General features: G+C 46.0%; 1 protein-coding gene across 1 annotated transcript in view; it reads right to left on the bottom strand.

The window, feature by feature from the left end:
* spns2 (SPNS lysolipid transporter 2, sphingosine-1-phosphate) overlaps nt 1-9,093 on the bottom strand; it is a 112,781-nt gene extending 103,688 nt beyond the window's left edge. Inside the window, exon 1 of the mRNA XM_078225169.1 lies at nt 8,481-9,093. Coding sequence (XP_078081295.1) covers nt 8,481-8,694 — 214 coding nt within the window. The 5' untranslated portion in view covers nt 8,695-9,093. The remainder of the gene's footprint in view (nt 1-8,480) is intronic.
* Between the last annotated feature and the right edge of the window lie 6,687 nt (nt 9,094-15,780).

Raw genomic sequence — 15,780 nt, forward strand, 5'->3', positions numbered from 1 at the left:
GATAATTCCCCCTTTTTCTTCAGAATAGTGCCATGTGACCGTTTATATCCACGTGTTAACATAGAAACTAGAAGCAGGAGTAGGCCATTTGGCCCTTCGAGTCTGCTCATTTTGATCATAACTGACCATCGAATTCAATGTCCTGATTCCCCCCCTCCTCCCATATCCCTTTAGCCCCAAGAGCTATATCTAACACCTCGTATGAAAGAAGCACCTCTGACAGTGCAGCACTCCCTCAGCGATAGAGTGGGAACCCACAATTTTCTGACTGAGAGAGCTCGCTGCCGAGCCACTGCTGCCACATAAACACAAACCACCTCCCTTCCCTCTTTTTGTTCCACGAGTAACCTTGAGCAACAATTCCATTTCTCTCTCCAGTAAGCTACTTCCTTACACTTCCACAAAACAATTCAATGTATATTGAGTATTGTGTGGCTGGAGTTCAGGAACTGTTTCTGAAGTTACTCATTCCCCTCAGTCCCATTGTAACTCAAGCACTGACGCCACAGTCCCGTCTACACGGCCTGGCATCAAGCAGAGAGCAAAGACAAAAACAGGAACATCACATATTGTTGCAAAATGTATTCAGAGTCATAGAGTCATAGACTTGACCGGGAAATGCTGACGCCTTAGTTGGGACTTTATCTATTTATTGATCTCCTGCTTAATATTAATTCAATATCTAAGTATAAGTGATGGATCCAAAATGAAGGAGTGAATAGCAAAGGGCTTCATGTGATCACCAGTTTATGGTCATCCCATAGAATCCTACAGTGCAGAAGGAGGCCATTCAGCCCATCGAGTCTGCACCAACCACAATCCCACCCAGACCCTATCCCCATAACCCCATGCATTTACCCTAGCTAGTCCCCCTGACACCAAGGGGCAATTTAGCATGACTAATCCACATCTTTGAAGTGTGCAAGGAAACCGGAGCACCCGGAGGAAACCCACGTAGACGCAGGGAGAATGTGCAGACTCCGCACAGACAGTGGCCCAAGCTGGGAATCGAACCCGGGTCGCTGCCGCTGTGAGGCAGCAGTGCTAACCACTGTGCCACCGTGCCACCAACGTTTTCTCATTATTTCTCCATTTTTATCCTTTCACCTCCAGGTTCCTACAAAGCCTTCCCCAAGTGGCTATTTTTCACCAGTGAAGCCCATTCCTGCCCCCACCACATCACGTGCATAGTCTCCAGGACACAAGTGGCTGATCTCTCCCATCCCGGGCCTGGGGACTGACCCCAACTGAGTCAGCACTCCAAACCCCATCAACTAATTCATCACAAACCGGACAGCAAATTGAACCCTTGCTGATGTACAGTTTCACGCTGGGCTGTGTATTTAATCGAGTGTCACAGACACTGATTCACGATCACCTTAAGCAGCTTTCAATTAAATCGAAGGGGTTGTGGGGGGGGGGGATGTCTGAAAACGCATCTTGCTGGCAGCCACTGAATGTATTGCCGCTTCAGGATAACTGCACAAAAAACCATATGCATCATCTTCTCATTCATTTGTAAAGGCTCACACTGCAACTGTCAGTAACGCAAACAATCTCACTCAGAGACAGATATACACACACTCACCAACCTGATTACTATCAGAGATTTCTGACATTTTTCGCAGGTACTCATAGCAATGGCTTCATATATTATCTAGCTTAAAAAGACAAAGAATTATGGCCATGCTCTGTGTCCAGTTGGTCTGCTTTCAGACTTGAATAATTGAGTGCTCTGTGCTGCTGGTCCTTTACAATCGATCCATTGTTGAGTAGATTTCACCTGCACCGTATTGTTAGATGACATTTTTCAGATCAAACTGACTTTAACTAAATGGATATTGCAGAGAGAGAGAGGAAATGTAATTAACCCCTTCCCCCTGTGCCATATACGATGAAGTCCCTCCCCACTGCGAAATATACAAGTAACCCCCTCCTCACCTGTGAAATATACAATTAACCCCCTCCCCCATGAAATATACAACTAACCTCTCCCCACCTGTGAAATATACAACTAACCCCTCCCCACCTGTGAACCATACAACTAACCCCTCCCCACCTGTGAACCATACAACTAACCCCTCCCCACCTGTGAACCATACAACTAACCCCTCCCCACCTGTGAAATATACAACTAACCCCTCCCCACCTGTGAAATATACAATTAACCCCCTCCCCCATGAAATATACAACTAACCCCTCCCCACCTGTGAACCATACAACTAACCCCTCCCCACCTGTGAACCATACAACTAACCCCTCCCCACCTGTGAACCATACAACTAACCCCTCCCCACCTGTGAAATATACAACTAACCCCTCCTCACCTGTGAACCATACAACTAACCCCTCCTCACCTGCGAAATATACAACTAACCCCTCCCCACCTGTGAAATATACAATTAACCCCCTCCCCCATGAAATATACAACTAACCCCTCCTCACCTGTGAACCATACAACTAACCCCTCCCCACCTGTGAAATATACAACTAACCCCTCCTCACCTGTGAAATATACAACTAACCCCTCCTCACCTGTGAAATATACAATTAACCCCCTCCCCCATGAAATATACAACTAACCCCTCCCCACCTGTGAACCATACAACTAACCCCTCCCCACCTGTGAAATATACAACTAACCCCTCCCCACCTGAGAAATATACGATTAACCCCCTCCCCACCTGTGAAATATAGAATTAACCCCCTCTTCACCTGTGAAATATACGATTAACCCCCTCCCCACTGCAAAATATACAACTAACCCCTCCCCACCTGTGAAATATACAATTAATCCCCCTCCCCACCTGAGAAATATACGATTAACCCCCTCCCCACCTGAGAAATATACGATTAACCCCCTCCCCACCTGTGAAATATAGAATTAACCCCCTCTTCACCTGTGAAATATACGATTAACCCCCTCCCCCACTGCAAAATATACAACTAACCCCTCCCCACCTGTGAAATATACAATTAATCCCCTCCCCCATGAAATATACAATTAACCCCTCCCCACCTCTGAAATATCCAATTAACGCCCCCTCACCTGTGAAATATACAATTAATCCCCCTCCCCACCTGTGAAATATACAATAACCTCCTCCCCACCTGTGAAATATACAACTAACCCTCCTCCCCACGTGTGAAATATACAATTAACCCCCTCCCCCATGAAATATACAACTAACCCCTCCCCGCCTCTGAAATATTCTATTAACCCCCCCTCCCAACCTGTGAAATATAGAATTAACCCCCCACCCCCACCTGTGAAATATACAATTGGGTGAACACCCTCAGTGCATTAACAATTACTCAACCACCTATAATTTAACAGCCTATTATTGCGATGCTTGGCAACAGAAAGTAGGACAGTTCGTTTCAGGTTGGACCAGTTTGGGACACAGATACATTTTTCATCTACACTCTTCCTTCTTAAAAATTTTTTAATGAAGGGTGATTTGAAGTCAATGAATAACATTTCTCACCCTCACCTACCACTCCCCAAAAATACTCATTTAGTCCTCTGTGTAGATCGATTCTCCACTAACATCCCTTCAAAGATGAAGGTGATGACTTTTTTGACTGGATAACCAATTCCACCGATTTGAACTGTGGTGTAATCGCTTGAATAATGCTTCAGATATCTCACACTTTAGTCCATTTCCTTGTGCAGGGTATGTGACCCTGCTTCTAATGCCAACAGATGCAAAGTTTTTGCTTCAGGTTACTTAGGCTGATAGGAGCAGGACCCTTCAACCTGTCCAAATAGGTTTGGTTACTTTAGAGACAGTATCAGTGTTGAATTGATTCAAGGCGCAGATCCTGTCATACACCCACTAATCTCCACCTGCCAAAAGTGTCTACGTCAGTCTTATCTTCAATAAGACCAGAATACAAGAAGCACAGAAAAGGCAAGGTATGGACTCGGATTCTGTCGGAACAGATCATGTCATGATGCACCCATTAGTTAGACTTTATTCCTCGACCTCCAGTTTAAAAGTGTTTTATATTGTAGGTTGCTGGGACTGTCAGCTGCTAATGGTGGCAGGGTGGCACACTGGTTTGCACTGCTGCCTCACAGCACCAGGGACCCAGGTTCGATTCCCGGCTTGGGTCACTGTCTGTGCCGAGTCTCCACGTTCTCCCTTTGTCTGTGTGGGTTTCCTCCCACAGTCCAAAGATGTGCGGGTTAGGTGCATTGGCCTTGCTAAATCGCCCTTAGTGTCAGGAGGACTAGCATGGGGCAATGGGGATAGGGCCTGGGTGGGATTGTGGTCAGTGCAGACTCAATGAGCCACATGGCCTCCTTCTGCACCGTAGGGATTCTCTGAATCTAATATTGCAGTGTGGGTAAGAGAGGATCTGGAAACTTACTGAAGGATGAGGGTAACAATCTATCTCCTCAATCAAGGAGAGTTAAGGATAGAGAAAGAAAATGACAGAAAGGAGTAAGGGTGAATTAGAGTGAAATCAGGGACAGAAAGCAAAATCAAGAGAAAGAAAAGACTAAATGAAGACAGATGTTATGAAAAGGGAAAGGAATTATATTTTTAAAAACCTTTAGGAACAATTTTCTACCAGCAAGTCGTTCCCAGTTTCAATTGCTCCCTTTCTGGGCTGGAGAGGATTAATGAGGTTGCAGGAAGATAAAGCTCCATATTCATAGAATCCCTAAAATGCAGGAGGAGGCCATTCGGCCCATCGAGCTTGCACCGATAACGATCCCTCCTAGGCCCTATCCTTGTAACCCCAAATATTTACCCTGATAATCCCCCTAACACTAAGGGACAATTTAGCATGGCCAAACTGCACATCTTTGGACTGTGGGAGGAAACCTGAGGACCCGGAGGAAACCCACGCAACACTGGGTGAATGTGCAAACTCCACACAGACAGTGACCCGAGGCCGGGAATCGAACCCAGGTACCTGGAGCTGTGAGGCAGCAATGCTAACCACTGTGCCGCCCATTAAAAAGATACTTAAGCAATAGTGCTGAAATTCAACAATTTATGAAAATCGCAAGGCAGTAGAGGGGTGAGCAACTGTACTCTCAAGGCCAAGGCAAATTCTTCCGCAACTTGCAGCAGTTGTGCAATTCCCAGGGTGCTGCATAATTTGCATGTTAATAATGGTGTTCCCATTAAACTCGAGGTTATTTTCGGTCGCACGTTCTGAGCAATGTTGTGTCTGGGAGAGTGATATGCTCCCTGCAGATGGGTAGGCTTCTCATCGGAGTATGAGTTATATAACTTATTCGGATGGGAAGGATTTTTACTAAATAAATACATCTACTAAATAAAAGGAAGATGCCTCTAAATGGGTTTAAACCTCGGCACACCCTGCAACACGGCACAGTGACTTAAGTAGTGGACAGGGAAATGTATATTTATATGGACTTGGTAGAGTGGTTAGCACTGCTGCCTCACAACGCCAGGGACCCGCGTTCGATTCCCAGCTTGGGTCACTGCCTGTGTGGAGTCTGCACATTCTCCTCGTGTCTATGTGGGTTTCCTTTGAGTGCTCCAGTTTTCTCCCACAGTCCGAAAGATGTGCTGGTTAGGTGTATTGGCCATGCATCAGTGCACCCGAACGGGCGCCGGAGTGTGGCAACTAGGGGATTTTCACAGTAACTTCATTGCAGTGTTAATGTAAGCTTACTTGTGACATTAATAACTAAACTTTAAACAATATGGGCACACAGAAACTGGTCTTAAAGGGGATGGTGGCAAGATGTTTTACGATTCCCTCAGGGCATGTGTGTTGTGGTGGCAAAATAGGCATTTACATGCATGTTGCAGTCTGCAGCTACAGATAGTGATGGAAGAGGTTGCAATTTCTTTCCGGCTGATCTCTCCCATTTTAACCACCTGCCATTGGCAAGCATTGGAAGGATTTGCAGATTGATGCTCAAACTGTTTGGCCGCGTTGTGGACGCACCTTCCTTGGCCATCAAATCCTGGATTGGGACTTGAACCCAGATCTTCTGACTCAAGAGGCAGGGATCCTATCCACTGCGCCATAAGATTCCCCCATTTAGGTATGTTAGTTCAGATGAAATCACCAAAAGCAAATCTTTATATTTAGTGGTGCTAGTTTCCAGTTTAGGATGGCAGTTTTTAAAATTCATTTATGAGACATGGGTGCCACTGGCTGGCCAGCATTATTGCCCATCCCTAGTATCCTGAGGGTAGTTGACAGTCAACCACATTGCTGCGGCTCTGTTTCACATTTGGCCAGACCAGGTAAGGATGGCAGATTTCCTTCCCTAAAGGACATTAGTGAATGGGATTTTCTGACAATTGGCAACGGTTTCAAGGTCATCAGGAGATTCTTAATTCCAGATATTTTTTATTTAATTCAAATTCCACCATCTGCTTTGGCGGGATTTGAAACTTGGTCCTTAAAACATCAGCTGAGTTTCTGGATTAATAGACTAGTGATAATACCACTAGGCAATCACCTCCCCTGGCTGAGAGCTAGTGATGATAGTGTATTACTTCTCAAAGTTCCCTGTATATTTTGTATCTATTAAATATAGTATAAATAACATAAACACATTTCAGTGTCTATAATTAATTGGAAAGATGTTAAGATGGAGAAATCCATCTTGTCCAGCTTATCCACTTGTCAATACTGGCCCCAAGGAATCAACCCTCCTAAACAGAAATCACTAGTACTTTTCCCCTTTTATGCTGAGGTTTTTTAAATACAAATGTAAACACTTGGGCACAGACTGAACTTTACAAAGGAGGCCATTAGCTTTATGGATCACCTGTAGGGCTTTTTGTAAGAACAAAATAAAAATTAATGAATGGAAACAGAAATGACAGGAGCAAAGTATTCAGTGGCCAGACCATAATATTTACTCTCCTTTTATAACCATGTCAAAGTCTGTTCCATTGTTACTGGGGGTTGGCTGAAGCTGAAGGGTCTAATGAACGATGTCTCTGAAACTGGAACCTGAGTACAGGCAAGAACTGAAATTGGTTCCAATGAAACATTTATGGACTAGTGACACATACATGGTGGCTTAGAATCATAGAATCCTACAGTGCAGAAGGAGGCCATTCAGCCCACCGAGTCTGCACCGACCACAAGCCCACCCAGGTCCTATCCCTGTAACTCCACATCTTTACCCTAGCTAGTCCCACTGACACGAAGAGACAATTTAGCATGGCAAATCCACCTAACCCGCACATCTTTGGACAGTGGGAGGAAACCGGAGCACCCAGAGGAAACCCATGCAGACACGGTGCAAACTCCACACAGACAGTGGCCCAAGCCAGGAATCGAACCGGGGTCGCTGGTGCTGTGAGGCAGCAGTGCTAACCACTGTGCTACCGTGCTGCCCCCACTTAAAGCGGATTTGTATGAATGTCCCACTACAATGTGGGCTGAGGCACTCTCACCTGTTCAGGTGACTGGTGATTGGCACCGTGAATAAGCAACTTCTTGGACTGGCACTGCCTGGGGGCATCTGTCCTATAACTGCTCCCCTTAAACATTATGTTTTGCTGGATCCATAGATCGACTCAAAGTGGGGGTATGATGCTGTGAATGTGTGTGTGTTGGGGGTAGGTGGGTGGGCAATAGAGCATCTCCATGAAACTCACACTAGGTAAGAAAACGGGCAGACACAAAATGAGTAGAACAACAGGGGTACCTGGAACATCGAATAAGGGAAATCATCCCCTTACAGTACCCAGTACTATCAATGTACAGTGTTTTGTTTCTAAAGAAACTATTATAAAGACACATAAATACACTATTGTATAGTATTTTGTATGTAAACACCCCCTACCGATTGTAAACATACACATGTACACACTAATGTATGTAGAGTGTTTCATTAATAAATATACACATTATTGTAAAGATACACACGTACACACTAAAGTACAATGTTTCATTAATAAAGGTACACACTAACTATTGTAGAGAGACAGACACACACAAATGTACAGTGTTTCATCACTAAAGATACACACTAACCATTGTAAAGACACACACTAATGTACAATGTTTCATTAATAGACACAATGACACACTAATGTAGTGTTTCATTAATAGACACACTGACACACTTATGTACAGTGTTTCATTAATAAAGATATACATTACTGTAAATACATACACACTAATGTACAGTGTTTCATTAATGAAGACATTATTGTAAAGACACAGACACAAATGCTCAGTGTTTCATTAATAAAGATACATACTAACTATTGTAAACACAGGCACACATTTACATACCAATGTACCAGTGTTTCATTAATAAACACTGTCTATTGTAAAGACACACTAGTTACACACTATTGTGTGGTATTTCATGTGTAAAGATACACACTAACTATTGTAAAGACACACACACTAGTTGGAGTGAAGGTGATGTTTATCAGAATACATTGCCTGTTTAAGAACAGGTGTACATGTTCCCCTCTGCCCGTCCCGGGGAATCGCTCTGTCTGCCTTACCTGCCACTGTGTACCGGTCCATATAATTGACTACATATCCGAAGCTCAGCACTCCGGCCGCGATGTGGGGGCGCAGGCGGTAAAGAGCCCGGAATTTCTCCGCTGGGCTGCAGGGCGCATCAACGGCGGTGCTGGTGTCGCTCAGAGTCTGGATCTCCTCCGAGGAGACAGAGCCCGAGAGCGGGCAGTCCGAGGTGTCCTTCTCCACACACATTTCCTCAAGGCAGAGCTGGCACCAGCGAGTGTCTCAGTGCTACTGAAGCGAGGATCAAGCGGCCGGGAGACACACACTCACTCAGGGTGGAGATTAAACTGGACAAGCCCCTCCTTAAACAAAAACCACACAGCAAGCAGCCTGTGTCCCGATAAACAAATTGACATCAACCCCTTTCACCCTCCCATTCCCCCGAGGATGAGCATCCGACAGCATTCTCCCAACCAACACCCGCCCTCTCTCCCTCCCACCAACACAACTGAGACTCAAGTTCTGCACCGAGCGATCCTCTGTGACTTTCTCCTGGTTTAAAATGGTGTTTCCCTCCTCGCTATAGCGTGAAATCCGCTTCAGCTACACGCATTCCGTATGCTTGGTGGGACCCACCAACTCTTAAATGAGCCCTTGTGAAAACAAACCCGAAACCCCTCTGTGTAAATAAACCCTAAACCCTCCTGTCTAAATAAACCCTAAACCCCCCTGTATAAATAAACCCTAAACCCTCTGTATAAATAAACCCTAAACCCAGTTTGTTTATTTATTAGTCACAAGTAAGGTTTACATTAACACTGCAATGAGGTTACTGTGAAATTCCCCGAGTCGCCACAGTCCGGGCGCCTGTTCGGGTCAATGCACCTAACCAGCACGTCTTTCAGAATGTGGGGGGAAACCAGAGCACCCGGAGGAAACCCACGCAGACATGGGGAGAACGTGCAAACTCCACACTAACAGTGACCCAATCGGGAATCGAACCCAGGTCCCTGGCGTTGTGAAGCAGCAGTGCTAACCATTGTGAAAACAAACCCTAAACCCCTCTATCTAAATAAACCCTAAACGTCTCTCTATAAATAAACCCTAAACCCCTCGGCATAAATAAATCCTAAACCCCTCTGTATAAACCCTAAACCTCTCTGTATAAATAAAACCTAAACCCCTCTGCACAAATAAACCCCCAAAGATCTCTGTATAAATAAACCCTAAAGCCCTTTGTATAAATAAACCTTAAACCCCTCTGTATAAATAAACCCTAAACCCCTCTGTATAAATAAACCCTAAACCCCTCTGTATAAATAAACCCTAAACCCCTCTATATAAATAAACCTTAAACCCCTCTGTATGAATAAACCTTATTCAGCACTGTGGAAGGTGTTGGGTATAAATCGAGAATCTATACACAGCTGTATCTCCCTGAGTGTTTTGAGAACCTCCCTCGATCCTGCCGCCTTTGATATTTAATTTAAAATCGTGAACAATCTGACTGCAGAGATAGAGATTCCGGAATTGAAACTATTTGTTTTAAAACACACTCAGACGTAAACATATTTAATTAGAAATGTAGTTTATTGAAACTACAGTAGATAAATACATTGGCGATTTCCGATTAAGAAACATTTTTTACTCATTTTCCTCGGGCACTCGTGAGTTTAGCGAGTGTGAAAATTGCTGATAATAATACTGCCTTTCCCGTCAGAAACTGCAGCGAAAGGCAGAGACCTGTCTCTGAAATATTGAAAGGAGAAGTTAGAGTTAAAGTTATCTGCTGCTGATTGTCACAGCTTTTTAATATCCAATTTCCTAAAAATCCGCATTTTCTAAACGCTTGGCTCTGAGTCACAAAGGCTGTTGGTTTGAGCCCCACCGCCAGGGATTTGAGTACTTCCATCCAGGCTGATACTTCAGTGCCGTAAGGGAGTGCTGCACTGTCAGAGGTTCAAAGGTGTCAACCGAGGCCAGATCTGCGGATTTCACAGCATGATTTGAATGGGAGTTGTCCCTGACGCCAGAGTCACTGTTTCAACAATGTCACTAAAACAAAATATTTGGCCATTTATAGAGCATAGAATGCAGAAGGAGGCCATTTGGCCCATCAAGTTTGCACCAACGGCAATCCCACCCAAGCCCTATTCCCCTAACCCCACATATTACCCTGCTAATCCCCCTGACATTAGGGTCAATTTAGCATAGCCAATCAACCTAACCCACAGATTTGGGCAGTGGGATGAAACCGGAGCACCCAGAGGAAATCCACACAGACACAGGGAGAATGTGCAAGCTCCACACAGACGGTGACCGGAATCTGAACCCGGGTCCCTGACACTGTGAGGCAGCAGTGCTAACCACTATGCCACCATGTCACCCATTTGCCGTAATGTGTTTGTGGGATCTTGCTGTGCACTGACTGGATGTCATGTTTCCTACACTACACCAGGGGCTCCACTTCTAGATGTATTTCATTGGCTGTGAAGCACTTTGAACCATCCAGAGGTTGTGAAAGGTGTTATATAAATTAAAGTTTTTTTTGCTGTAACCCTTGTGACAGGAACAGCACAAAGTGACAGATGTTTATTGGTATGTTGATAAAGTTTAAAGATTGAGTTTATTTATTAATGTCACAGGTTTTATTAACACTGCAATGAAATGACTGTGAAAATCCCCAAGACATTCTTTCCGTGTCTGCGTGGGTTTCCTCCGGATGCTCTGATTTCCTCTCACAGTCCAAAAGATGTGCTGGTTCGGTGTATTGGCCATGCTAAATTCTCCCTCATTGTACCCGACCAGGTGCCGGAGTGTGGCGATGAGAATCCATACCCTTTTCTAACCAGCACAGATGGAAATTTAGATACGATAATCGATAGATAGAATTATCAGTATACCGGTTCTTTAAAGATAAACTCTCTTCCACCCATTATGTTTCCTTTAATCATTAATTGAAAACAGTAAATATTTCAACTGCGGAGGATAAAAGTATCTTGATTTATTTCTGTTTATATCCTGTTTCAGTATTAAACTCTCCCAGGTCAGTACAACCTGGTCCAGGAATATCTCTATTCAGTATTATGAAGACATTTCCATTAAGCTTCTCTCAGACTGGGATAACCAATTTGTGTCAAATCACTGGCAGTTTTATTCTATCCATTCTGAGCCCAAAGGAAGTTGCATATGATACAATTTTCCACTTTCATTCTGAGTATCATTAACTTCAATAATAAATGATTGGCTTGAGACAATTTAGACTCAGTTAATTAGGGTGCTCCTATATCCAGCAGAGACATTTCCATCCAACCTGTCTCTGTTGGGTTTAAACTCAGGCAAAACGTGAATACACATCATCTGAAATCTGTGCACATTTCCAGATTACAAAATCCTGCCTTCTTTCCACATTTTGGGGGTGGTTTTCCCAAAATAAACTAAGTGCCCAATGGGTGGGAAAATGGGAGATTTTTTGGGGTCAGTTGAATTTCCAGCACTCTGTGCTTCACAGAGTCCACATATCCACTCCATCTGACGAAGGAGCAGTGCTCCGAAAGCTTATGGTATTTGCTACTAAATAAACCTGTTGGACTTTAACCTGGTGTTGTTAGACTTCTTACTGTGCTTCACAGAGTCCACCAGGGGATTCACGCCAGTAAGGGGGAGGGGCCTAATCCCACCCAAGTGCTACATCAGCGCTCTGAATGGTCCACTATGCATGTGCCGATCTTCTATGCACTGCCCCCCCCCCCCCCCCGGTCTCCCTATCCCTAGCCTCCTGATGGCTTCTCTGCTCCCCCTGATCGCCAGCCTCCCCAACACCCGCCACCCCCCATCACCGGCCCCAACACGCCCCCCCCGATTGCTAGCCCAACCCCCCCCCCATGGACAGCCCTGATCGCACTTCTCTCCCCATGGGCAGCCCCGATCACTCCCCTCCTCCCCATGGCCAGACCCGCTCACCCCCTCCCTTCTTCTCCCAATGATCATTGTGCAGAGTGTGTTCTCCCCCTCCTCCCACTGCCACCGAGCTGCCTGCCTCATCTGGCCTCGCCCCCAGTAGGCCCTGTTCCCTCAGGCCCCTCTCCCATGGTCCTGCCCAGTGCCAGGGTGCCCAGTGGACAGTGCCAGGGTGCCAGGCTGGCACTGACCAAGGGGCACCCCTTTGCCCCCAACTTCCGGGGTGGAACTCAATAGCCTCTGCCCCCAACAGTGAGCCATTGCGTTCGGTCCCCATGTCTGGGGACCAGTTTAATCCCCACTGCTGGGAACCTCTCCCCCCCCCCCCGCCGCCCCCCGTGGGATTGGAAACAATAACGGGCCCAGACAAAACCACCCCGGGCTCGTGAATGAGATGGAAATGACAATTTCCATATTGTAATCAGCCTTGCGCTGTTTCCTGGCTGGATGCCAGTCATGAATGCTGTTGCAGCCATCCCGCCAGTACTTCCTGACCTGCTGCACTCCTTGAGTTCCCCTTTTGTCAGATATTTGTGCCCATATTTTGCCCCAATCAATTCCTGTGTCCACATTTGCAATACAAACTGCCTATGTAAACATGTCACCCTGTCATTGCACAGCCCTGCCATTGAATCATAGAATCACTACAGTGTAAAAGGAGGCCATTCAGCCCATCGCGTCTGCACCAGCTCTCTGACAGAGCATCTTGCTCAGGCCATATCTCTGTGACCCCACATATTTATCCCGCTAATCCCCTGAGGGACAACTGGCATGGCCAATCAAACTAACCTGCACATCTTTGGACTGTGGGAGGAAACCAGAGCACCCGGAGGAAACCCACACAGTCACGGGGAGAATGTGCAAACTTCACACAGTGACCCAAGCCGGGATTCAAACCTGTAACCTGACGCTGTGAGGCAGCAGTGCTAATCACTGTGCCACCGTGCCACCTCTTTGACAGTGCAGTGTTGCCTCAGTACTGACCCTCTGACAGTGCAGTGTTGCCTCAGTACTGACCCTCTGACAGTGCAGTGTTTCCTCAGTACTGACCCTCTGACAGTGCAGTGCTCCCTTAATACTGACCCTCTGACAGTGCAGTATTCCCTCAGTACTGACCCTCTGACAGTGCAGTATTCCCTCAGTACTGACCCTCTGACAGTGCAGTGTTCCCTTAGTACTGGCCCTCTGACAGTACAGTATTCCCTCAGTACTGACCCTCTGACAGTGCAGCACTCCATCAGTACTGACCCTCTGACAGTGCAGTATTCCCTCAGTACTGGCCCTCTGACAGTGCAGTGTTCCCTTAGTACTGACCCTCTGACAGTACAGTGCTCCCTCAGTACTGACCCTCTGATAATGCAGTGCTCCCTTAATACTGACCCTCTGACAGTACAGTATTCCCTCAGTACTGACCCTCTGACAGTGCAGTATTCCCTCAGTACTGACCCTCTGACAGTGCAGTGTTCCCTTAGTACTGACCCTCTGACAGTGCAGTGCTCCCTCAGTACTGACCCTCTGACAGTGCAGTGCTCCCTCAGTACTGACCCTCTGACAGTGCAGTGCTCCCTCAGTACTGACCCTCTGACAGTGCAGTGCTCCCTCAGTACTGACCCTCTGACAGTGCAGTGCTCCCTCAGTACTGACCCTCTGACAGTGCAGTGCTCCCTCAGTACTGACCCTCTGACAGTGCAGTGCTCCCTCAGTACTGACCCTCTGCACTGCAGTGTTTTCTCAGTACTGACCCTCTGACAGTGCAGTGGTCCCTCAGTGCTGACCCTCTGTAGCCTCCTGTAGCTCTGAGAAACTCCTTCAGGCAGACAACCTAATGTGAGCAACGCAGTAGAGGTAGCTGGGGTCTGAGAGCTTGGGAGCAGTTGGCTGCTGTTTGTTTGTGTTTAAGATGGTGGAGTTGGCGGATTATGTCAATGCCATAACAGTAACACAACTACATTCTTAAAGGACTCTCAATGGGGCTAGAAATGTAGAGACAAGGCTCAATGCTCCCAGCTGCTGTAGTGTCTCTATTATCTTGGTTATGGATGTTTGGTGGCGGTTTTGTGATGATGTGGGTCATGTCCCTATCTCTGGGCTCGAAGGCCCAGGTTCAAATGCCACTTGGTTCATAATGTAACCAAACAAGTTAATCATCAAGTTTGCTGATGACACCACTGTAGTGGGTCAGATCTCAAACAATGACGAGACAGAGTGCAGGAATGAGATAGAGAATCTGGCGAACTGGTGCGCCGACCATAATCTCTCTCTCAATGTCAGCTAAACGAAGGAGATAGTCATCGACTTCAGGAAGCAGAGAAGAGAACATGCCCCTGTCTACATCAATGGGGACAAAGTAGAAATGGTCGAGAGCTTCACGTTTTAGGTGCCCAGATCACCAGAAGCCTGTCCTGGTCCCCCCATGCCAACATTATAGTTAAGAAAGCCTACCTATGCCTCTACTTTCTCAGAAGACTAAGGAAATTTGGCATGTCTGCTATGACTCTCACCAAGGTTTACAGATGCACCATAGAAAGCATTCTTTCTGGTTGTATCACAGCTTGGTATGGCTCCTGCTCTGCCCAGGACCGCAAGAAACTACAAAGGACTGTGAACAAAGCTCAGTCCATCCAGCCTCCCATCCATTGACACTGTCTACACTTCCCGCTGCCTCAGAAAAGCAACCAGCATAATTAAGGACCACACGCACTCCGAACATTCTCTCTTCCACCTTCTTCTGTCGGGGAAAAAGCTACAAAAGTCTGAAGTCACGTAGCAACCGACTCAAGAACAGCTGCTTCCCTGCTGCCATCAGACTTTTGATTGGACCTACTTCACACTAAGTTGATCTTTCTCTACACCCTAGCTATGACTGTAACACCTTCTTCTTTCCTTCTCTATGAACGGTATGCTTTATCTGTATAGCAAGCAAGAAACAATACTTTTCACTGCATACTAATACATGTGACAATGATAAATCAAATCAAATCAAATATCAACTTATAAATCCTTCCAATACTCCTGATGGTAGATGGTAAGAATGGGAGAGTTTCCTGCGCAGCCATACTGCAGAAGGCAATGGCAAACCCACTGTGGCATTGAGCCAGGCATGGCCCCGGGGGGTGGATGCTCCATACTGGTGTTTGGGGTGTGAAATGATCCACTCGCAATTACTGTTAATGAAGGAAGATGTAGCACTGTGATCCCTATAACACCTTCTGCATCCCCACAATGACTCACTGCCAGGGAACTATTTTTGAAGTCTAGTCACTGACATAATGTAGGCAGCATAGTGACCAATTCATGTCGAGCAATGTCCCCCAAACAGATAATGACCAGATCATCTATTCTAGGTTCTGATGAAGGAAACATAAGAAGCAGGAA

Source organism: Mustelus asterias, chromosome 12 (genome assembly GCF_964213995.1).
Source record: "Mustelus asterias chromosome 12, sMusAst1.hap1.1, whole genome shotgun sequence".
In the NCBI taxonomy this organism is placed as follows: domain Eukaryota; kingdom Metazoa; phylum Chordata; class Chondrichthyes; order Carcharhiniformes; family Triakidae; genus Mustelus; species Mustelus asterias.